The 24,545-nt window shown below is 32.4% G+C and overlaps 3 protein-coding genes across 3 annotated transcripts; 1 reads left to right on the top strand and 2 right to left on the bottom strand.

Annotated features, from left to right (window-relative positions):
• The first annotated feature begins 13,425 nt into the window (after positions 1 to 13,425).
• Mlh1 (DNA mismatch repair ATPase Mlh1) lies at positions 13,426 to 15,889 on the top strand. Its single transcript, XM_075310135.1, has 4 exons — positions 13,426 to 13,887; positions 13,966 to 14,393; positions 14,454 to 15,099; positions 15,156 to 15,889. Exons 1-4 carry the CDS (start codon positions 13,514 to 13,516, stop codon positions 15,715 to 15,717), a joined length of 2,010 nt encoding a protein of 669 aa, XP_075166250.1. The 5' UTR covers positions 13,426 to 13,513; the 3' UTR covers positions 15,718 to 15,889.
• A 990-nt stretch (positions 15,890 to 16,879) lies between these two features.
• LOC142238478 (succinate dehydrogenase assembly factor 2-B, mitochondrial) lies at positions 16,880 to 17,766 on the bottom strand. The gene is made up of 3 exons (XM_075310137.1): positions 17,601 to 17,766; positions 17,302 to 17,507; positions 16,880 to 17,245 (listed from the first exon to the last, which is right to left on the bottom strand). Exons 1-3 carry the CDS (start codon positions 17,616 to 17,618, stop codon positions 16,975 to 16,977), a joined length of 495 nt encoding a protein of 164 aa, XP_075166252.1. The 5' UTR covers positions 17,619 to 17,766; the 3' UTR covers positions 16,880 to 16,974.
• A 3,606-nt stretch (positions 17,767 to 21,372) lies between these two features.
• On the bottom strand, positions 21,373 to 24,251 carry Gasz (ankyrin repeat, SAM and basic leucine zipper domain-containing protein 1). Its single transcript, XM_075309317.1, has 6 exons — positions 24,079 to 24,251; positions 23,854 to 23,995; positions 23,037 to 23,787; positions 22,280 to 22,342; positions 22,015 to 22,210; positions 21,373 to 21,948 (listed from the first exon to the last, which is right to left on the bottom strand). Exons 1-6 carry the CDS (start codon positions 24,160 to 24,162, stop codon positions 21,790 to 21,792), a joined length of 1,395 nt encoding a protein of 464 aa, XP_075165432.1. The 5' UTR covers positions 24,163 to 24,251; the 3' UTR covers positions 21,373 to 21,789.
• Positions 24,252 to 24,545: the final 294 nt, after the last annotated feature.

Here is a 24,545-nt window from a genome sequence, read left to right as displayed (position 1 = left end):
CTTTGCATGCAAGGCAGACATGCTAACCACTGCTCCACGTGGCAAACAAATGTATGTTTCTGTTAAATAATGTTATGTTTGCATGGGCTCGTGGGCGCCGGAAACTATGCTATATAAATGTAACATAAAACGATAATTATCTACTGGTGACTATAACAGCTACGTAGCCCAGTGGATAGTGTGTTGGCTTACAAACTGTATGGTCCTCGGTTCGATTCTCCGTGCAGGCGAAAGGTAAAATTTAAAAAATTTATAAAAGTGAATAATTTCTTCAACATTATTTGTATTACAGAAAAAGGTGCCAATAACAAAAAAATTTCGTGGAAGTGAAAATTACGAGTATGTTAGGGAATGAGCACAATCGTGTTCTGGAAAAATTCTTCCAAGCATATAATATTTTTGGCTCAAAATGCTTCCAAACATATAATATGTTCACATAAAACAAACATATTAATGTTTCGGCAGTATGCAATAATATATGTGCTTCCTGCAAAATATGTTTGGAACATATGTTAAAGAAGCGATTTTTTTTGAGGGTGTGTATACACATACACATACACGCATTTGTTTATTTCATCATTGATTGTTGTACTACATATGCATGTATTTACAAGTGGTGTATACACCATGTACTATTTTTGGCTTTATTCAAACAAATATGAGAGGAATTCCAAGTATTTTCTCAATTTATTTGCGCGCCATTATTTGAATTTATTTTTAATGGCCTTTCTTCATCAACAATATCCAACTCGTTCACAGCCTGCCTGCCTGTTTGTTTATTGAACGATTACTTGTTATTTCTCTTCTTTGTGTATCGGAACTCCAGAATCCCAAATGCAATTTCGAGTGCAATTTTATTTATTTCTGGCCATAAAAATGGGTTTGGATAGCTTTCCTCTGGTGTTTTAAAAACAAAACATTATTTCCATCGTTATTATGGCCAAACAATAAATATTTATTTGTATTCACAAACCAAAATAAAGTGTTGCAACAAACTCAGCCAAGCGAAGGACGTTACGATAATACCAGTATGTTTGCTACAAGATATACGAGTTGTATAAGAAAAATCTCAGTGACAAAAAAAAAAGATGTCATTCTCATAATAATTAATCTTGAAATATTTTTATGTGATATTTTCCGCATCAGTAAACATAATGTTTATTCAAATACAAAAAGTCCAAACCGAATAAAAAAGAAAAATTTCACCAAACGAGGGATTTGTTAAAAACTAGTGTAAGGTGGGAAATCTTCTTAATTTTAAAAGGGGATCAATGTCCCTAATCTTGTAATTTTATAAGGTTTTTATATTTTTATTTCCGAGTCTCAGTAAAGGTAGAATTACATACCATGCGTTCAATGCCTACAATGCGTCCGATGATTGAAGAGTTGAAATTCAACGCACGGCTTGACGCATGATGTGTAATTCAACCTTAAGACAGAACTTCAGTACATATCTTCAGAATACAGGCCACAATAGACACCAGGTCTTCTTATGGCTTTGTAATTATAGTTTATTTAGTAAGTTTGTCTTGTCAAAAGAAACAAACGTGTTTTCCGATTTTCTTCTTGTTTATTGGCAAGCAAGTACAGGAATGAATTTTACAAATATTATATGTGTTTTGAGTCAAATCTATCACAAGAGTTGCATATATTACTAACAAAATATCAGAATCCAAAAACAAACAATGTTATGATGGCAGATGCCAACACTAGGGTTGCCCAATCCCGGCATATAAAAAGCAACTCTCGTATTTATCAAAAAAAAACAAGTAAGGAAAGTCTAAAGTCGGGCGGGGCCGACTATATTATACCCTGCACCACTTTGTAGATCTAAATTTTCGATACCATATCACACCCGTCAAATATGTTGGGGGCTATATATAAAGGTTTGTCCCAAATACATACATTTAAATATCACTCGATCTGAACAGAATTTGATAGACTTCTACAAAAACTATAGACTCAAAATTTAAGTCGGCTAATGCACTAGGGTGGAACACAATTTTAGTAAATCTGAAACAATTTTAAGGAAACTTCGAAAAAGTTTATTTATGATTTATCGCTCGATATACATGTATTACAAGTTTAGGGAAATTAGAGTCATTTTTACAACTTTTCGACTAAGCAGTGGCGATTTTACAAGGAAAATGTTGGTATTTTGGCCATTTTTGTCGAAATCAGAAGAACATATATATGGGAGCTATATCTAAATCTGAACCGATTTCAACCAAATTTGGCACGCATAGCAACAATGCGTGCCAAATTTGCAACAATGCGTGCCTGCACAAAATTTCAACTAAATCGGAGTTAAAAATTGGCCTCTGTGGTCATATGAGTGTAAATCGGGCGAAAGATATATATGGGAGCTATATCTAAATCTGAACCGATTTCAACCAAATTTGGCACGCATAGCTACAATGCTAATTCTACTCCCTGTGCAAAATTTCAACTAAATCGGAGTTACAAATTGGCCTCTGTGGTCATATGAGTGTAAATCGGGCGCAAAATATATATGGGAGCTATATCTAAATCTGAACCGATTTCAACCAAATTTGGCACGCTTAGATACAATGCTAATTCTACTCCCTGTGCAAAATTTCAACTAAATCGGAGCAAAAAATTGGCCTCTGTGGTCAAATGAGTGTAAATCGGGCGAAAGATATATATATGGGAGCTATATCTAAATCTGAACCGATTTCAACCAAATTTGGCACGCATAGCTACAATGCTAATTCTACTCCCTGTGCAAAATTTCAACTAAATCGGAGCAAAAATTTGGCCTCTATGGTCAAATGAGTGTAAATCGGCCGAAAGCTATATATGGGAGCTATATCTAAATCTGAACCGATTTCAACCAAATTTGGCACGCATAGCTACAATGCAAATTCTACTCCCTGTGCAAAATTTCAACCAAATTGGGGTAAAACTCTGGCTTCTGGGACCGTATTAGTCTATATCGGGCGAAAGATATATATGGGAGCTATATCTAAATCTGAACCGATTGCAATAAAATTTAGCACACTTCACTATAGTACTAATTGTTCTTCTTGTGCAAAATTTTAAGCAAATTAGGTTAAAACTCTGGCTTCTGGGGCCATATAAGTCCATATCGGGCGAAATATATATATGGGAGCTATATCTAAATCTGAACTGATTTCTTTCAAAATCAATAGGGATCTATTCTGAGCCAAAACACATACTTGTGCCAAATTTGAAGTCGATTGGACTAAAACTGCGACCTAGACTTTGATTACAAAAATGTGTTCACGGACAGACGGACAGACGGACATCGCTATATCGACTCAAGAGCCCACCCTGAGCATTTTTGCCAAAGACACCATGTGTCTATCTCATCTCCTCCTGGGTGTTGCAAACATATGCACTAACTTATAATACCCTGTTCCACAGTGTGGAGCAGGGTATAAAAAATATTTTTTTTTTCTCTTAAATTTCGGTAATGTTTATTTGCTATTTTCAAATTAGTCACTTGATAGAACATGCGCTAAAAATGATATCAAAAATGTAAATAATAATAAACACAATATTTTTCCATCAGAGTACACTTAATTATACAAAGCCCTTTAGGTCAAATTCAGGTCAATCATCAAAATTTTATTTTACCCTTCCGCATATACTACCTCTCCATCGCTGGATTATACGTTTATTGGTTTTATTGTGAATCGCGTTGGACAAACATGGGGGATCAGAGGTTAATATACGTACACACGCATACCTTCTATTTAAACAAAATTTCTTTGTTATCATCTTGAGTCTTTCCCTTTAACTCAAGTGGGGTGATTGTTGTCTTAAGGTGTTTGTCTTTTCTGCCCGAAAAAGCAAACAGAATTAAAAAGGCTACAAAGATTAAATGTGTATATTTATGCTTATAAAAATACACCAATGCCTGCCTACACGTGTATTTACTTAATGTGTGCGTTAATTCCTTTTATAATCCATTTATATCACTTGAAATGAATTCATTAGATTTTATAAAATAGAGATTTTAGATTTTAAGAAGTTCATTTTCATTCATTTCGAATTGATCTACTCACATATCTTAAAAAATATTTCGCCAAAATCCACCCATGATAATATGACTACACTGATAAAACTAATCTACATTTTAAGATATAAAATTTTGCCAAATTTCATGGATTTGAAGAAAAAGTATAAAGTTATTTTCATTTGGTTTTGAATATTTTGAGTTAAATTTTGGATACTCATCATTGAAAATTAGCCTTATGTGGAATGAATACGTCCAAAAGTGACTTTTTGTAACCAGAATCAAAGGTACGCAGAAAATATATCACCAAAATATTTCAAATTAAAAAGAAGATTGCAGCCGAAAATTGTTTAAATTAACAAATTAATTGATACAATTAACTTTTTAAGCAAAGTCTGAAGAAACAGTCAGTTGAAAAAATTATTCAATTATTTAATTTTTAATAAAAAATTTAATTGAAACAAATTAATTTTTTAACCCTTATCCTGTACACACAAAAAAAATTTCACGAAAATTTTTCCAATTAAAATTTTAATTGAGTTTTAAAAAATTAAAATTTAATTGATTCAACATATTTTTTAATTGAAACAAAAATCAATCACAAAAATAATAGTATCAATTAATTTTTTAATTGGATCAATTAACTTTTTAATTGACCTTCAATTAATTTTTTAATTGATACTATCATTTCTGTGATTGAAGACATTTCAATTAAAAATTAATTGGATCAATTAATTTCGTGATTGAATCAGAAAAATTTTTTTTGTGTGTACTTAAAAAAATCCGGATATTGTATTAGTGGGTCAAATTTGTCCAATATAAATTTATTCATATATATGTATTTTAAACATTGTTTTGACACTTTTTTATAGGGTTCAAGCCAACAGAGCTTTAAACTCAACTACACTCAAAAAAAAAAGTTTACTTAGATTTTTAAGGATTTTGGTATTGATTCCGAGCCAAATATGCGGCTTCTTTAAAATAAAGAAATTTTTTAGTGACATATCTGGCTTTAAATTTAGGACCAATAAAATTAAAATTAGGATACAGATGTCATTTATCAAATTTCAGTCTCTCTTCGAGGTTTATTAATAAAGGCACTCACGTACAAACAAATGCCAGTTTAAAAATCCAAATTATGTTATGTCAGTTAGAAACGTAACTGCTGAAATTTTTTCAGTTAAAGTTAACGAGAGAGAAGATATTTGCAATTTATTTTCTGTTAACTGGCAGTTAAAGCCTAACGGAGCTACATGAAATTGGCCGTAAGTCAGAAATTGAAAATATTTAGTTACGTTTTTAATTAAAAATGTAATTTAGATTTGCTATGAACATCAATTAAATTTTTACATCCAGAAAAATATGATGATATTTAGTTGCGTAGCATCTGCAATAACAATGACATTTTTTCGACCAGGAGGAACGGTTGCCACTCGTGCGAAAACAATCTACCAAAATTTGAAGAAAATTTTACTAAAAATCTACCAACTATCATCAACTTGTTTTGAAAATTTTGATGAAGTTCTTAAAGTTAGTGTGAAAAAATGCTTTTTTTCAATCGACTTAGCGTACTCTGGAATGAGGGCATCGAATTTTATTTCTATAAATTTTTTTTCAAAATTCTATTTCTGTAGAAAATTTTTAGAAAACTTTATTTCTAGAAAAAAATTTTCAAAACTTTATTCTATAAAACATTTTGTAAAGTTGTCAAAATTTTATTTCTATAGAAAATTTTGTCAAAATTTTATTTCTATACAAAATTTTGTCAAAATTTTATTTCTATAGAAAATTTTGTCCAAATTTTATTTCTATAGAAAATTTTTGTCAAAATTTTATTTCTATAGAAAATTTTGTCAAAATTTTATATCTATAGAAAATTTTGTCAAAATTTTATTTCTATAAAAATTTTGTCAAAATTTTATTTCTATAAAAATTTTGTCAAAATTTTATTTCTATAGAAAATTTTGTCAAAATTTTATTTCTATAGAAAATTTTGTCAAAATTTTATTTCTATAGAAAATTTTGTCAAAATTTTATTTCTATAGAAAATTTTGTCAAAATTTTATATCTATAGAAAATTTTGTCAAAATTTTATTTCTATAGAAAATTTTGCCAAAATTTTATTTCTATAGAAAATTTTGTCAAAATTTTATTTCCATAAAAAATTTTGTCAAAATTTTATTTCTATAGAAAGAAAATTTTGTCAAAATTTTATTTCTATAGAAAATTTTGTCAAAATTTTATATCTATAGAAAATTTTGTCAAAATTTTATTTCTATAGAAAATTTTGTCAAAATTTTATTTCTATAGAAAATTTTGTCAAAATTTTATATCTATAGAAAATTTTGTCAAAATTTTATTTCTATAGAAAATTTTGTCCAAATTTTATTTCTATAGAAAATTTTGTCAAAATTTTATATCTATAGAAAATTTTGTCAAAATTTTATTTCTATAGAAAATCTTGTCAAAATTTTATTTCTATAGAAAGTTTTATCAAAATTTTATTTCTATAGAAAAATTTTGTCAAAATTTTATTTCTATAGAAACTTTTGTCAAAATTTTATTTCTATAGAAAATTTTGTCAAAATTTTATTTCTATAGAAAATTTTGTCAAAATTTTATTTCTATAGAAAATTTTGTCAAAATTTTATTTCTATAGAAACTTTTGTCAAAATTTTATTTCTATAGAAAATTTTGTCAAAATTTTATTTCTATAGAAAATTTTATCAAAATTTTATTTCTATAGAAAAATTTTGTCAAAATTTTATTTCTATAGAAACTTTTGTCAAAATTTTATTTCTATAGAAAATTTTGTCAAAATTGTGTCTCTATAGAAAATTTTGTCAAAATTTTATTTCTATAAAAAATTTTGTCAAAATTTTATTTCTATAGAAAAATTTTTCAAAATTTTATTTCTATAGAAAAATTTTTCAAAATTCTATTTCTCTATTAATTTCTGAAAAAAAAATCGAAGTTGTATTTCTATAGAAATTTTGTTCAAATTTTTATTTCTGTAAAAACATTTTATCAAAAGGAATAGAGATATGTTTTTACGAATTTAGAGGATGCTGATAAGGAATGTGGTATTTAATTCCGAAACGTGCGTCCATCCAACCTTCTTGCAGTCTTGCATCTTGCAGTCTTACAAATAAATTTGACAAACATTAATTTCCTCTGTTGGTTAAGCTACACTTGTAGTTTAATCAATGCATGGTTTTAAGCTGAATTCAAAAATAACAATAAAAATTTTATTTCTAAAAAAAAAATTGTGAAAATTTTATTTCTATGGAAAATAGAAGTACCTTATTCCCAAAACAAAAATAATTCCCAAACATAAATAATGTTTCTTAAGTTCCAATCGATATTTTTAATTTTCCTATTTATCTTCACATTAAACTATACATGAACTCTAATGGGATTTTTCGTCTTCTTTAACAATGGGAAACCAAAATTGCATTCTTAATTCTAACTGGAAAGTTGTATTCATGCCATCTTTCTTATAGGCTGAGTGGGTGGGGGAAAACTCACTTTTTTCTTCAAACGCCGATTTTGTAGCTGTTAATGATAACGGCTTTCGACGCAATCCATAATGGGCCAATTGATGTAATGGGTCACCGCCAATAAATGTGGTTGGCGATTGTATGGCGCCGGTTGTACCGACACTTGTCGCACCACGTAAATCCACATTGAAACGAGAACTTGCACTACCGGTTGGTATTGATGTTGAAGTCTCCTTCTTGTTGTTGTTGTTGGCATCCTTGTTAACAGCAGTGCTGGAGGCAGAAGGCTGTTGGCCATTGCTAGCATCCAACTCTTTGTGACCACCATTATTCTCATGAGCAGCTGTATCCACGAATATATCGCCTACTAGAGAACTCTGTACCTGACCGAGGGACGAAGAAATGGCGGAACCGTTGACAACAATTGCACCCCTCCATGTGAGACAATTGGTTAAAATTAACACAAAATACAAAAACATTTTCAAATTTACAGCACTTGACATAGAAAACGTGATGGCAACATTACGCGACGACGACGGCAACGATAGCGACAATGACGACGACGACAAAAACATTGGCATGGCCATCTGCAAAAAAGCCGGCATTTTAAACATAGACGAAGACGTCGACAGAGGCGACGTCAACGCTCTTATAAGCATCTCACACAAAACAAATGATGCTCAATGTTACACACAGACTTCCTCTCTTTTGGGGATATTTTTTGTTAAAATTTATATTTTCTCTATTTCAGATTTATTTGCCTTTTTTACAGCATTAAGAAATATTGACTTGCTTCAATAATATTGGGATTCTTTTTTTAAGGCATGATTCTTTTCACATTTATTTCATTTCATATTTATTTCACACTTCCTTTTTTTCTACTCCTTTGATTCTTTTTCTTTTTGTCGAGGGATGCTGAGAGATTTATTGACAATTATTTCTTCCTTTATCACTTTCTTTCCTTTTCTAGTATATTCTAAACAACAACTCGTTAGCCAGCTGCCTTTTTTGTTGGTTACATTACTCCCCACTTGTGCTCTTTTTCACACTCTTCTCTGTGGCTCTTTTTGGCTTCAAGATTCGAGATTGTTTATTTCTTCAGACCGACTACGAAAACAACAACAAACATAATAATAACATCAAGAAAATAATGCATACAGCACCGGCAACGGCTGAGAAGAGGTAATTTAATAAAACACCTCACAACACTTTGCACTTTGATATTGCGGTGGCGACGATGGCAATTGTGGTGTGGTTACCGTGCACAATTTGCCAAACTCACTCGCCTTTGTTTGAATTGTATTACGGCAAAATACTTTTCTTTTGTTATTTAATTTACAGACTCATTCAGTGGGGTATTAATAAAAATATATTCTTTATTCAATTTTTTTGGAATTATAATGGAGTTGAAATGACCATGCTTCTTCTTCATGTATCATCAAATCACTAACACACACACAAGACACGGTACGGACGTAACGAAATCACGCGGCGCTGCCATCCATCACTCTCAACACGTAGAAATGAAATGATGAGAGTCTCTGAGCCAGCAGCAGAAGCAACCAATACAACAAGCAATGAATGTTAACTTAACATAATGATAGTGATGGCAAAATACAGAGAGTATAAATTAGAGTACCAAACGGTACTAAATGTTAATACATCTTAAAATGGAAATTAAAAATATATAAAACACTAACATTTTTAATATGTACATATATCAATAAAATGTATTTATAAGAATAAACAAAATAAAACAAGTAAACTGAATCAAGAAAGGCTCTGTACAAGAAAAAACTAAATTTGATATTGCCTTACTTTTGTTGCTTTGTTTTTTTGAGTCACCATAATACATACTGAACCGACGAACGATGTCTTTTATCGATTTCTGATATTTAAGATTTTCCGATTTCGTAGGTTAATTACACTCAAAAAAAAATGAAACCTATATTTCACTAAAGCCGATTTAACTCTCTTTAGTTCATGGACTTATTACGTTTTAAGAAAGTATCCATGACTTTAACATTTCTTTGCGTACATTTGTTAAATTAACTTAAACAGAGGAAAAAATTATACACAAATGAAGCATAAAGATTAACTAAATTTGTGTCTCCCACATAATAGTTCAGAATTTCTTAAAATTTAAAAATTTTAACAAGAATGCGCCCATCTGGAACATCGTATGGAACTAAAGAAATTCTTGCAATTTTGAACTCCAATTTTTTCCTTCAAACTATAAAATTTTCTTTAACAAGTGAAAAGAAAATAATTATGTCTAATAAATTTTCTTGAATTTGTCTTATTTTCGTGATATCGGCATGTTGTCAGCGTTTGTAATACTTTTTAGTTACAATTTTCTAAAAATAATCAAAATTTTCTAAAATCAACCAAAATTTTTCTTCCTGGTGGGTTCACTGTTTTTTCAGTGTAAATTTTTTGTGACCCTCGAAATTTGCTTAGTTTTGCTATTTATACCTATATGCATTCTTCTTAAATGTCCTTTTTTAATGAAAACACTGATTAAAGTGCAAACGATAGCTTTCTTTGCCAATGAAAGGCATTATCGTAGCCGGAAGTTCCGTTATTTTGCAAAAATACCGTCATTGTACGTAGACTGACTGTTTTGATGTAGAAACCGTTTCCGCTACATGGTTGCTCAAATATATTTTAGGGTTGCCAGCATTCTAAAATTGTTTTTCCAACCTAATGCTATGAATTGCCATTGTTTTTATTTGGGCGCTAATGCCAACTGAACTTTATTTTAGTTCATGAAGATTAGTTGATTTTAATTATTTGAATTTTTTTGCTAACTTTAAGGACGTGAACTAAAACAAGAGTTGTATACAAATATAGTACACAATTTTACTAAAAAAATAAAATAATTCATATTTTCCTAAATGGGAGAAGTTTGCTTAAATTGAGTTCATAAGTCTCTCAAATGAGTAAATTTTACTAAAAGTGTACCTGTCTTCGTACAGCGCTAAAAACATTTTGACAATTTTTAGATCCTATATTTCCTATTTTTCCAAATTCCATAAAATCGCTGCGACTCAATGCTTAAGAAATCAAATCAGAACATCAGTATATATGGGGGCTATATAAAAAACCGATACACATCATATTCGGCACACCATTTGTCAGCCAAAAATACTTCGAGATACACAATTTCCGGCGAATCGCATAAAAATAACTGAACATCTTGCTTTAGAAATGTAATCTTCAGATAGGTTTATACCCTGCCAGCATTTCATAGTTCTATCCTCATAGCTACCACAGACTCGTAAGTGACACAACAACAATCGCCAACTGTGATGGTATTTTGCCATCACTTTTATTACAAAAGCCATGTTATACTTTGTGAAACGGCATGCGCAACTATCTTATTATAATTTATTTAAATAAAAACGGAAATGAAGTGCTGAAAACATAGTTATTACGCTTAAAATTGTAAAAGGTATATTGGTGAACAATTTTTGGCTTTCCAAATGGAGTAAAGTGATTGTTTTTCAGACATTTTTCTAGACACGCTGCCTCCATGAAGAATAAACACTGATAGATGATGGAGCATCAGCCGAATATAGCAGAATTGCAACTTATAAATCAACATAATTCATTTTTAAGGCATTATGTTGAATGTGTTTTTATTCATGTAAACGTTATATTTGGAATAATTTATACATTTTTATTAAATTAATAAACATCTAAACAATAGTATTTTACTTGACTACGATGATCTTATACAACTATTTTAAAATGCACTTTTTGTCATAGTTTGAAGAGGCTCATGTTGGCATCTTTCTAAAATTATCTAAAAAGGCACCTAATAATTGTACATTTTTGTAGTAACTTGGCGTGGTACAACTTCTCAGTAGTGACGGCGCTTTACCGACGTATTTTGGATATTGTATATAACTGTTCTCGACGTGGTGGAGATTCTCAGAAACGCCGTCAAATTCAAAAAATTTTGGCAGGGTATGGGAGCTATATTAAACCCTGGACCGATATAGCTCATCTTCAAAGTTGAAATGCTTGGAGACAAAATATGAATCTGTGCTGTATTCCAAAATAAATAGGTCGATTATTGACAGTTGTAGCGAGATTACAACAGAAAAACAGACCAACGGACATCATTAGATCAGGGAGCTACGGTTAGCATGCCCGCGTTAAGGCCGGTACTCTGTTCGGTTTTCGCGTTGAAACTCCATACAAAACAAAAAAATGCGAAAGATTTGCGAAATTTTTTCCATTTGTGATACTTTCTTTTTTCGTGTTGAAAAACTGACGTTTATAGCACGGCGCCATTTGCAATGTGAATTAAGAAATAATTTATTTATTAAAAACTATTTGTGCGGGTTTATAAATCAAACACGGACCATATTTTTGTTCCGAAACTATACAAAGGATCAAAGGAATAGCAGATCAATTGCCCAAGGAAAAATAAAATGTTATTTTGTAAAAACAAGCAACAACCACCAACTTAATCCAATATCGCTCCCTGTAAAATAGCGCTCCAAGCTACCTAAAAAAACGCCGCTTTCTATGTGCGAAATAATGGTTTCCATAAACATTTTTCGCAAGAATGAACATAGTACCGGCCTTTACATACAAAGGGTCGTGGATTATCCCCACTCAGTAATGCTGGTGACATTTCTGAGTGTCTCAAAGCTTCTCTAAGTGGTTTCACCGCAATGCGGAACACCGTTTGGACCGACTATATAAAATAGATAAGCGTAGAAAGGCCTCTGGTGGGAAGGCTTAGCCCCCTGCAGAAAATGTTGCAGAATAGTCTAAAGCGCTTTACAGACTATAAGTTATTCTGGACGACAGTGCTCGTGTCGAACATATCCATATATTGTGCACATTATAAGTTAAGTCCGAAGGCATAATCGATACTGCTGCATGTTTATGGGATCGATAACACATTTACCGATTATTTTGTCATCGCCGACAAGTCGTATCGATCCGACACATTGTAAGATTCTTTACAAATACCGACATTCCGTCCGGAATAACATATAGTCTGTAAAGCGCATAAGTGAACCTGAAATAAGGGGCAGCCACTATACCAAACATAACCTAACCAACGAAATGGTAATGAGTTTTCATACCCCCATCGTCATCTTATGGTGGTGGGTATAAAAATTACCATAGAAGTGAACCAACCTATTGTCTAGAGAATAGCATCCCAATAAACACAAGCATTGGAGAAATGCTTATATTCAATAAACTTTCAAACATTTTTTCAAAAATTTAGATTAGGATTCAATTTGAGAAATTGTTGAGAAAATCACGTTCTCAACAAAAAACAGGCATTAAGGCCGAAACACAACGAAAAAATCAGGCGTATGTTTTAGCTTTTTTCTTTGCTTTAAAGATTTATTTTTTCCAACGCACATAGAAAAGCCCAATGCTCGCTCCATAAATATAAATAAATTTATATTTTCAATTACAAACCTGGAAGCAACAAATGTTTTTAACGTCAAAAACAAAACAGCCTATCAAAGCCCATAAAGTTAAAATATTTTAAACTTTTTTTGAAGCTTCGGCGCCAAGCTTAAATTTATTGTGTGCAGGCTCATATAATTACGTGTGCTTCAACTTTTTTCAAAGCAAAGAATATAGCGAAGAATTAAGCGCCGTGTTCATTGTGTGTCGGCCTTTACCCTCAACTGTAGAATTCAACACGTTAGCAACAATTTCTCAACCTATAGGCAACAACTTTTCAAACTAAATTTCATTTTAATGCTTCAAACCTATTGGAAAATTTGTTGAAAGCAAGCAATTTTCAAAGCCATTTGAATTAAGCTTTAAGATTGGATTCACTATCAAATTGATATGACGTTACCTATGAAAAATGCTCATCCATATGTTTGTTGGGATTTTTTTTAATTTTGACATAGAGGAGAGAAGAGTTTTGACGTTTGTTTGTTTATTTGCGCGGTTTGGTTTGGTGTATTTTATTTTGTTCATTTTATAATTATGCTGAATAAAGTACTTGCAGCAGAATAAAATGGAACCTGGCGTAATAAAAAAACTTGATGAGGTTGTGGTCAATCGCATAGCGGCAGGAGAAATTATACAAAGGCCGGCAAATGCTTTAAAGGAACTTTTAGAGAATAGTTTGGATGCAAAATCGACTTATATACAAGTTACTGTGAAATCTGGTGGCCTCAAGTTGCTACAAATTCAGGATAATGGAACAGGCATTAGGAAGGAAGATTTGGGCATAGTATGTGAACGTTTCACAACATCAAAGTTGACTACATTCGAAGACCTCACTAGCATAGCTACCTTTGGATTTCGTGGGGAAGCATTGGCCAGCATGAGTCATGTGGCCCATTTAACAATTCAAACTAAAACTGCCAAGGAGAAATGTGCTTACAAGTAAGAAATAGGTCGTCATCTAAATTGGGAAAGAAATCAAACCAAATCATTCATTAAACATTTTACTACTGCTTACAGAGCTTCATACGAAGACGGCAAATTGAAAGCTCCGCCAAAACCTTGTGCCGGAAATCAAGGTACCATTATAACCATTGAAGACCTCTTCTACAATATGCCACAAAGAAAACAATCTTTAAAATCTCCCAATGAAGAATTTCAAAGAATATCGGATGTCCTATCAAAATATTCTGTACACAATCCTAAAGTAGGGTTTTCTCTGAAGCGTTTCGGTGAACAACCATCCGTTAAAACTCCACCCAATAGTACACAGGAAAGTAATATACAGACAATATTTGGAGCTGCTATAGCCAAGGAGTTATTGCCAGTAGAGTTAAAGGATGATGTGCATAAGTTTCATATGAAAGGCTTTATAACCAAAGTGAACTACAATGCCAAAAAAGGAATTATGTTATTCTTCGTAAATAATCGTCTTGTGGATTTATCATGTAAGCAACGTCGGAAATATTTGATTATTTTATTTTCAAACATTTATTTTTTATTTCTAGCTCTTAAGAATGCCATTGATAGCGTTTACAGCACATACTTACCCAAGGGAATGCATCCTTTTGCTTATTTAAGCCTTGAAATAAATCCCTCAAATATCGATGTTAATGTCCATCCCACTAAACATGAAGTGCATTTCCTATATGAGGATGAAATTGTTGAAAAAATCAAATTAAAAATTGAAAGTTGTTTACTGGGTAGTAATGAGACACGAACTTTCTACAAACAACTAAAAATGCCTGGAGTTTCTATAGATTCCTTGGCAACTGAAACAGATGGTCCTCTAAAAACCGCAAACGTAGATCGAATTAATCCCCAAAATATGGTTCGCACCGATAGTAAAAATCAAAGTATTTATAAATTTTTAAATTCGGAAGGCAACAAACTCAATGATTCCGGATGTTCTATGAGTTTAAGTGGCTCGAGCACTGAATCAAAGGAGGAAAGTTTTCGTGATGTTGCAGCTAAAAAATCCAAAGAAGTCAAACTCACCAGTGTATTGAATATGCAAAAGAAAATTGAAGTTGGTTGTTCAATAGAGATAAGAAAAATGTTGAAAGAGTTGGTATTTGTAGGTGTGGTAGATCGTGATTTTGCTCTTTTTCAACATGAGACAAGACTTTATATGGCAAACACCATTAAATTAAGGTAAGAAATACCATAAAAAATGTACTATTCTATAGCTGTTATACCATCTATTTTAGCGAGGAATTATTTTATCAGCGTTTATTGTATGAATTTGAAAACTTTCCTATGATAAGTATTAAGCCATATCCTTTACGTGTAAAGGATCTTATTAAATTGGCTTTGGACACACCAGAAAGTGGTTGGTGTGAAGAAGATGGCGATAAAGATGAATTGGCATCAAGAGCTGAAGAAATTCTAATAGAAAAATCGCCAATATTGCGAGAATATTTTTCCATGATTATAGACGAAAAGGGAAATTTGGAAAGCATACCATCATTGCTGGCCCAATATATGCCGAGTAGAGTATTCCTTCCAATTTACATGTTACGATTGTCCACTGAAGTTGATTGGGACACCGAAGAGGAATGCTTTGAAACATTCTGTAGAGAAACTGCCCATTATTATGCTATGGTCTCCGAATATGAGCTACAGGCAGAAGCAAAGCGCCACAAATGGATAGTAGAACATATTTTATATCCGGCTTTTAAAAAGTACTTATTGCCTCCATCTTGCATGAAGAAATATTTTTATGAGTTGGCTAACTTACCATCTCTATATCGTGTTTTCGAAAGATGTTAGAAGATTTGAAACGTTGTTATTAAAAACTTGTCGCTTGATGTGTAATATGTGTTGTATTTAAGCTATATTTTATTTCATAATTCCATATATTTATCAAAAGTTTTATATATCTAATATAAGCGAAAAAATGAAGAACTTTTTAAATAAATCTAGAAAGAAACGGCGAAACCCAGATAGATCTGAATATTCGATTATTCTAGGACAGAGTGGACTTAATGGTAGTTTTTTTTTCTATCATTGGCTTATGATGTGAACGTATGCGTCACAGGGAGGATTAGCGGCCTTTAATTGGCGTTATAACTGGATATAACACACTTGGGAAGCATCTGACAATAATAGACCTTAATGATGATGACATCTGCAGTTGGTGTTTGGACCCGGAAGTTACGACAGGATCGTACCACTTTCTATGTCATTGTCGAGCATTATCCTTTAGAAGAAACAAGATACTGGGCTCTTTTTTTCTTTCATGCTCTCACCGATCTTCGGGAGTGTAGCTTAAGGAATATAATCGCCTTCGTCGGGGCCTCTGGCTGGATATTTTAAGCTATTTTAATACCTCATTCACATTACACTTCCAAAATCCACTTTAACTAGATTTCAATTGTCATTTGCCTTATAAATAAGAGATTACAAATCCACTTTTAATAGATTTCGAGCGGAAACCGTCCTTCGCTGTTCGCTTAGGTCAACGTTCAATGACTGCCCAATTGCCTTTTAAATAGCATCAATCACCAAAGTCAATTAAAAAATAAGGTCAATAAGGCTTCTTTATCCACACCAAAATGCTGACGGCAAGAGACTTTAGTACCAGGCAGATGACTTAACAAGCATGTCGTATGTGACCCCAGGAATAATAAGATAGTTTTCGCAATTGTTTTCCAATCATACCACTAATGTTTAGATAAGAGAATTCCTCCCTGGACAGTGCCTCATCTCAGATATATATTTACATTTGTCGACTTTATGTGTAGATGATTTACAACTACATAGATAATCTATTAATCCGTGTATATCTCAACCCAACTATTCCCTTGAGTTTAGACAACAAAATTAATAACAATTTCAATATCTATTTTTGTTTCGTTAGAAATCGAATGATTCCCTATGTAAATTTGACATACCTACCCTAGAAATATAACTACAACCGGCAAAAATGTAATTTAGTTAAATTATATAAAAATAATTTATTTAAACATCACAAAAAAACAAACTCACAAACGAATACTTCCTTATAGTCAATACCTCAAAAACTGTCTACAAATTAGGTTGGCGTAAACGCTGTTCGCGTTGAGCATTCGATACATGCTCTTTCAGCATACGCATAACTTCATTTTGATATTCTGGAGGTGTAGGTTTATTATCTGTAGCCCAATAATATATATCCCAATCATTGGTGACACCATTAATTAATTTGTCATATTGATCGGTTAATTCAGCATTCATGTCTTTAAGATATTTGGATACAAATGTGCTCAAAAGTAAATCGTTCTCCAACATGCCACGCTTGCGGGATTGATACACCAACCTGGAAGAATTATTCATATGAAATGCTAGCAAATTTTATATATACTCAATGCATACCTTTGCTTTTTAATATCCAAAGGTTCATCAGGTTTAAAAGGATACTCTGGCAAAGGTAAATAATCAGGATCATCATAGTCTATTATGGGTACATCAGCATGATTAATAACCTCGTTTTTACCATCTTTGCCATCACCACCAGCAGCGGCAGAAAAGCGCTGTGTGCGTGCCATTAGAGGCATAAGGGATCGTTGTCCTACAGTTGTCTAAAATGCAATATCCCACATTATGCAATATTTATATGGCTGCATATTCTTTGCTTAACTGCATTGCGGCAATCCTTCAAAACAAATACTTACTAATAGTTGACGTAGCATTTTAAAAAATGTCTATTATTTCCAAGTTTCTTTATGGAAAATATTGAATTCGTTGATGAAATTAGTATACTAATTTCCTGCCAATGTAATCTGTGTTTTGAGAGACGCAATTTCAAAACAATCGAACCGAAAACACATGAAGTTTGACATTTACATGACCAGATGATTTGAAGAGTTGCCATACGCGTTGCCAGAAATATTTTCAGAAAATGGGTGTGCATCAAAAAAGGGGGATTATATAAACCTACCCAACAAACACAAGGACGAGCATTTTTCGTAGTTAACGCCATATCAATTTGATAGTGAATCCCATCTGCAACATTAGTTCAAATTGCCTGGCATATTGCTTGCCTTCAACAAATTTTCCAATGGGTTTGAGGCATTAAAATTAAATTTAGTTTGAAAAGTTGTTGCTACTATGTTGAGAAACTGTTGCTAACCTGTTGAATTCTACTATTGAGAGTAATCCCAATAAACGCTATATTCTATATAGCCCATACAATTGTGCATCCAGTGCTAAAAGAAAACAGCCCTATATTCAGGGAAACTCGGAGGTCAATAAAGCATTACAAACATTACATTGCGATCACGAACCGTATTCGAATGCATCATATGGCCTGGACATGACGGAATAGGGGGAAACGTAAAGGCGGATGGACTGGCGGAAATAATATGGGGTGACCCAAACAACAAATCGAGTATTCAACTGAATAATCGAGTATTCAACTGAATAATCGGCCGAACCCGAATATTTTTAAATAGTCTTACTACTCTTCCCAATTTTATTAGGAATGATTTTCCCATATGGCTCACTTTGAGCATTTTATTTGTACTGGGTGTTTTGACTGGGGCAATTCGATACCGGGACAATACGATATGAAATAAATTATTAAAACAGCTTTGGTTAATTGCTGAAGGCCTATTATCGATTTTTGGCAGGATGCCGAAGCTGATTCTTTGGTCGAGCTTTAACAGCATGACAGTCAAGCATAGGTTAGGTATAGTGGCAGCCGATTGTTTAGACTATTCAGTCCATTGTGGTACCACACGTTATTAGCTTCGCTCTTATCAATGAGTGCTACCCGATTCTGTTTAGCTAGACGACTAGGGACCTCCTATTTATAGCTTAAGGTGAGTACTATGTTCAACTTTACCAGATTTTATAATAAATTAATGTTTTTATACCCTGCGCCACACTGTGGAACAGGGTATTATAAGTTAGTGCATATGTTTGCAACACCCAAAAGGAGACGAGATAGACACATGGTGTCAAAAATGCTCAGGGTGGGCTCCTGAGTCGATATAGCCATGTCCGTGAACACATTTTTGTAATCAAAGTCTAGGTCGCAGTTTTAGTCCAATCAACAAATTTGGCATAAGTATGTGTTTTGGCTCAGAATAGAACCCTATTGATTTTGGAAGAAATCGGTTCAGATTTAGATATAGCTCCCATATATATATTTCGCCCGATATGGACTTATATGGCCTAGAAGCCAGAGTTTTACCCTAATTTGCTTAAAATTTTGCACAAGAAGAAAAATTAGTACTATAGTCAAGTGTGCCAAATTTTATTGAAATCGGTTCAGATTTAGATATAGCTCCCATATATATATTTCGCCCGATATGGACTAATACGGTCCCAGAAGCCAGAGTTTTACCCCAATTTGGTTGACATTTTGAACTAGGAGTACAATTAGTAGTGTAGTCAATTGTGCCAAATTTTATTGAAATCTGTTCAGATTTAGATATAGCTCCCATATATATCGTTCGCCCGATTTACACTCATATGACCACAGTGGTCAATCTTTTACTCCGATTTAATTGAAATTTTGCTCAGGGAGTAGAATTAGCATTGTAGCTATGCGTGCCAAATTTGGTTGAAATCGGTTCAGATTTAGATATAGCTCCCATATATAGCTTTCACCGATTTACACTCATATGACCACAGAGGCCAATTTTTTGCTCCGATTTAGTTGAAATTTTGCACAGGAAGTAGAATTAGCATTGTAGCTATGCGTGCCAAATTTGGTTGAAATCGGTTCAGATTTAGATATATCTCCCATATATAGCTTTCGCCCGATTTACACTCATGACCACAGAGGGAAATTTTTAAGTCCGATTTAGTTGAAATTTTGCACCGGGAGTAGAATTATCATTGTAGCTATGCGTGCCAAATTTGGTTGAAGTCGGTTCAGATTTAGATATAGCTCCCATTTTCCTTGTAAAATCGCCACTGCTTAGTCGAAAAGTTGTAAAAATGACTCTAACTTTCCTAAACTTCTAATACATATATATCGAGCGACAAATCATAAATAAACTTTTGCGCAGTTTCCTTAAAATTGCTTCAGATTTAAATGTTTCCCATACTTTTTTACTAACATCGAGTGATATTTAAATGTATGTATTTGGGACAAACCTTTATATATAGCCCTCAACACATTTGACGATATGGTATCGAAAATTTAGATCTACAAAGTGGTGCAGGGTATAATATAGTCGGCCCGCCCGACTTTAGACTTTCCTTACTTGTTTTTCAATTCAATTAATTTATTATTATAACCAAACAGCTCGACGAAGATCAAAGGAAAACTAATAATTATATTTTTATCAAATCTTGTGAATTCATTCTTATTCCTTAGCATTTATTTAAGATTTTGCTGAAAAGAAAAAAAGTGGGGTACAGGCTTAGTTGAACGTTAATCGACAGCGAAGCCTGTATCCATATTTCAAATTTACCTAACCTAATATTCATTGTAACCATTTAAATTAATTTAAATATAATAAATACTATATATTTAAAGGGAGGCTTTTAGTAAAACCAACAAATTTGTTTCAAATAAAAAATATAGTTCAAGATTTTAGAAAGACGTGACAGCATGTCCTAGATTTTACCCTAACGAGTTTTGCTATTTTGTTTTAGAACCAGCGTGATAATTGAATTCATTTAAATATGATAAACACTAACGACCAAGCCCTGCTCTGGGAGGTCTTCATATAAATGGAGGCTTTTAGTAAAATCAGCAAATTTGATTCAAATAAAAAATTTAGTTCAAAATTTAAGATAGACTTTACAACGTGTCCTAGATTTTACCCTAACAGGTTTTCCTATTTTGTTTTAGAGCCTGCATCATAAACCCTGATTTTATCTGCTGAACAAAAAAAGGGGCATTAGAAGTTTAAATAAACGAATAAGTGACTTCTATGGGGAACAACATTTTACTATCCGATGTAAGTCGGCCTCTGCTTATAGGATTTTCAAAAAGATCGAATTTTCCAGTATATACCGGTCAGTGCCATCTTCAAACTCAGTTCCGTCTGTATATGACCAGACTATCTAGAGGTGTGTTTTCATGTCAATGTTTTGAATGCTTGTGACGATGTAATCGCTTAATGGGTGATCTCCAAGTAAAATTTGGGGCATTTGAAGGTTAATTAACGAAGAAGTGACTTCTATGGGGAACAACATTTTACTATCCGATGTAAGTCGGCCTCTGCTTATAGGATTTTCAAAAAGATCGAATTTTCCAGTATATACCAGTCAGTGCCATCTTCAAACTCAGTTCCGTCTGTATATGGCCAGACTATCTAGAGGTATGTTTTCATGTCAATGTTTTGAATGCTTGTAACGATGTAACCGCTTAATGGTGATCTCCAAGTAGAATTTGATTATTATCCATTGAAGCAGACATCCCTTTGCACACTTGAAAGATATCAAAGTACACAGACAGTAATCTGATAGAAAATTATACCAAAATTATTCCAATTTTAAATCTTCGAAGTAGATTTATTATATTCATTAACTTCAACGTTTTTTTATTTATCTTTATGGCTGTAACATTTTCAAGAAATAAAATGCAATACATATTATGTTGCTTAAAGCAAATTAATAACATTAATTAATAAAAATTATAAAGGTGGATTAAATTCTATAAAATATCATAAATGCAGCATACTTTTTTTATTTGTGACAACAATAACGCTAATAAAATACTGTACTTTGGAAAGCACTATTGAAACTAATGACAGCAATATAGGCTGAAAAAGAAATTATTGTGGTGCCCTTTAAAATAGTTCGAGATTATATTCGACCTCCGATCAAAAGGTCTGTGTTAACTATAATAATACCAAACATATCTTCGAATGATTCAAATTATTCGAATTATTCAAGTTTTTACGTCAAGAGATTAAGTTTAAAACAAATGAACACAGAAATGCCAATAGCAATGGTGGTATACTTAAAATAATATTTAATTTTGGAACGTTTACGTTCGGCCAGGTATTCATCGTAGTCTATGTATAGAGGATTTCTAGGTGGGCTAAATGAAGCCAGCTATACGAAATAGGAAAAAAAATTAAATAAATACGTATACTCTTTATGCTAAAAAAAATTACTTACATATTTTGTAGTCTTTTTTAACTCTTTTATCGTTCCACGATAATATTTTAAAGTTTTTTGTAGTGTTTTCATATTTTCATCTGTTACTGGGCCAAGTAAATCATTTTTTAAATGATTTTTCACAAATTTCAATGTGGAATTGATTATTACCAAATGTTGCAAATGATTAGCGGTTATCATTAAAACTTCATAGAAACTTTATGGAATAAAAGAGAATAAATTGATATTAATAGATCTGATAAATAATTATGAGATTCAAACTTACTTTTCATGGGAAGATTTGCTTACTCGAGCAATGGACTTTTTGGACCAATGATGTAAATGGAAACTATAAAAATATGTGGTGTTAGTGTAGATATTAGGAACATTCGATTAATTTATTTAATTTATTCTTTTTTTTCCAAATATAAAACCAAATTTAAAATTCGGCCATAGGCAAGGCCACATTTTAAATGATGCTTTAAAAATTAAAATAAAAATCAATTACGTCTTATATATTATAGTACTTTAGGGCTATGTCAACATTTCTAACATATAAGGCTAGTAACGAGACTTATTACATTTTCGTAACATATATTGCAAGGAACCTTAACATTTATTACCGTTAAAAATATGAAAAAAAAAACAAATACATTAAAAACTATTCCTTTTTTTCATAATTTAAAACATTCTCTTGTAGAACATTCTTCCTGATTGCTATAAAGATATTATAATCCAAGTTCCGATATTCGGAATCATTTGACAATATATTTATTAAAAATTTAATTTGGAATTGGAAATGCGATAGTATCTATATTTTTTTGTTATAAGAAATATAAATTCTTGCGAATCCGAATATCATGTTGTATTGGATACCGCCAGTGAAGGATTATTAAAAACATTTCATTTGCTGTTACGCATGGACTTTTTGTTCTAGCTATATAGAAAGGTTAGTTTAGTCTATCATAATAGGAACCCACTACTTTAATATGTAGACAAATACATCTCCATTAAGCAAACCAATTAAAATTCACTATACTTACTCCAACAAGCCCTTCATTATTTTCATGCGATATATAGGAAAACGAATACCCAACTCCTTCAAACGTTCATCCTGCATACATAGAAACTGCGACAGAGGCACCCGTTCCTTTGCAAAATACTCCAAAAAATTCTCCATATTTATGGATAGAAGAATCGTATTGATTTCTTGGAAATATTCGGGACATTCCGACTTAAGGAATATACGAGGGATATAATCACGCAAAGTATTATAGCCAAGGAATTGTGAGGGAACAATAAATGACTCTTTTTGTTTGGGTAGTATTTCGAGAAGATCATAGAATCCATGGAATTGAGCCACTTGTATAGGAGTGTATCCTTTTTTATTGGCTATGGTATAGTTGACGCCAGCATCAACGAGAATTTTAACAATATCACAACGATTATTTTCAATGGCATGGAATATAGGGGTACATCCTTGATTATCAACAGCATCAAAGCTGACCTCTTTGATAAGCAATTTTACAATCTTTGTGTGGCCATTTTTACAGGCTAGCATAAACGGTGTAGTGCCATATTTATCAGCAACGTTTATAACTGCCCCATGTAACAGAAGAATTTTGGCTATTTTCTCGATCACATCAGCATTGTTGCATTGTGAGTCGCAACAACTCATCAGTGGTGTTATGGAATCCACTTGCTGATTTACATCGGCATTTTTCTCTTCCACCAAATATTCTACAATATCGAAGAAACCCTCCTTGCAAGAATGCATTAATAAGGTGTATCCAACTGCAAATAAATTGTTATTTTGCATTATTGACATCAAAAAGAAAATTATGAATAATATGCGCATACACTTGACAGGCTCGTTAACATCGAAATTAGTTTTCTCCACTTGTTGCTTAACCTTTTCCAAATCTCCTTCGACAAGAGCTTCATAAAGCTCATCGTCATTTCTTGCATGCCAGTTAAAGGTAGGTCTCTTCTTTTGTATTATCTGTTTATAAAAATTGGATAGAACATCCCCACCAGCCCAATTACATTCACATGCCCTTGAAAGAAAAGACAAAATATACTCACATCGTCTCCAAAAGCAAATCCATCATAATCATCTTCGGAGTCGGACTCTGGTGGTCTATAAATGACATTTCCTCTTCGTGACATCCTATTAGAACATGCTACTTCTTGTCCGAATAATGTTTTCCAATTTTTGCATGTAAACAATGAATTCCAATCTTCGGCACAGGGATGTTTTTCAGTGACAAGGGTTTCAGAGTTTTACTAAAAGCTCCAAGTCGCTGCGACTTGTAAGCGCAGTCAGAGTTGCCAAAGTTAAATAAGAAAAAGTGTCAAACGCTTTAATATCAATCGAAAAGTGCTATTAAAGGGTGATTCTTTTGAGGTTAGGATTTTCATGCATTAGTATTTGATAGATCACGTGGGATTTCAGACATGGTGTCAAAGAGAAAGATGCTCAGTATGCTTTGACATTTCATCATGAATAGACTTACTAACGAGCCACAACGTCGAATTTTCAGTGAATGGGC

This window comes from Haematobia irritans, chromosome 5 (genome assembly GCF_050003625.1).
Source record: "Haematobia irritans isolate KBUSLIRL chromosome 5, ASM5000362v1, whole genome shotgun sequence".
NCBI lineage: Eukaryota > Metazoa > Arthropoda > Insecta > Diptera > Muscidae > Haematobia > Haematobia irritans.
This window is presented reverse-complemented; position numbering and strand designations above follow the sequence as displayed.

Excerpts from the sequence above, each read along its gene's own strand:
- Mlh1 (XM_075310135.1), top strand. The coding sequence starts at position 13,514 with ATGGAACCTGGCGTAATAAAAAAACTTGATGAGGTTGTGGTCAATCGC. Across the intron at positions 13,888-13,965 it reads AAGGAGAAATGTGCTTACAA|AGCTTCATACGAAGACGGCA; the intron begins GTAAGAAATAGG and ends TACTGCTTACAG. Across the intron at positions 14,394-14,453 it reads TCGTCTTGTGGATTTATCAT|CTCTTAAGAATGCCATTGAT; the intron begins GTAAGCAACGTC and ends TTTTATTTCTAG.
- LOC142238478 (XM_075310137.1), bottom strand. Across the intron at positions 17,246-17,301 it reads TTGGATATTAAAAAGCAAAG|GTTGGTGTATCAATCCCGCA; the intron begins GTATGCATTGAG and ends TAATTCTTCCAG.
- Gasz (XM_075309317.1), bottom strand. The coding sequence starts at position 24,162 with ATGTCACGAAGAGGAAATGTCATTTATAGACCACCAGAGTCCGACTCC. Across the intron at positions 22,211-22,279 it reads AGCAAATCTTCCCATGAAAA|TTTCTATGAAGTTTTAATGA; the intron begins GTAAGTTTGAAT and ends TATTCCATAAAG. Across the intron at positions 21,949-22,014 it reads TAAAAAAGACTACAAAATAT|CTGGCTTCATTTAGCCCACC; the intron begins GTAAGTAATTTT and ends TATTTCGTATAG.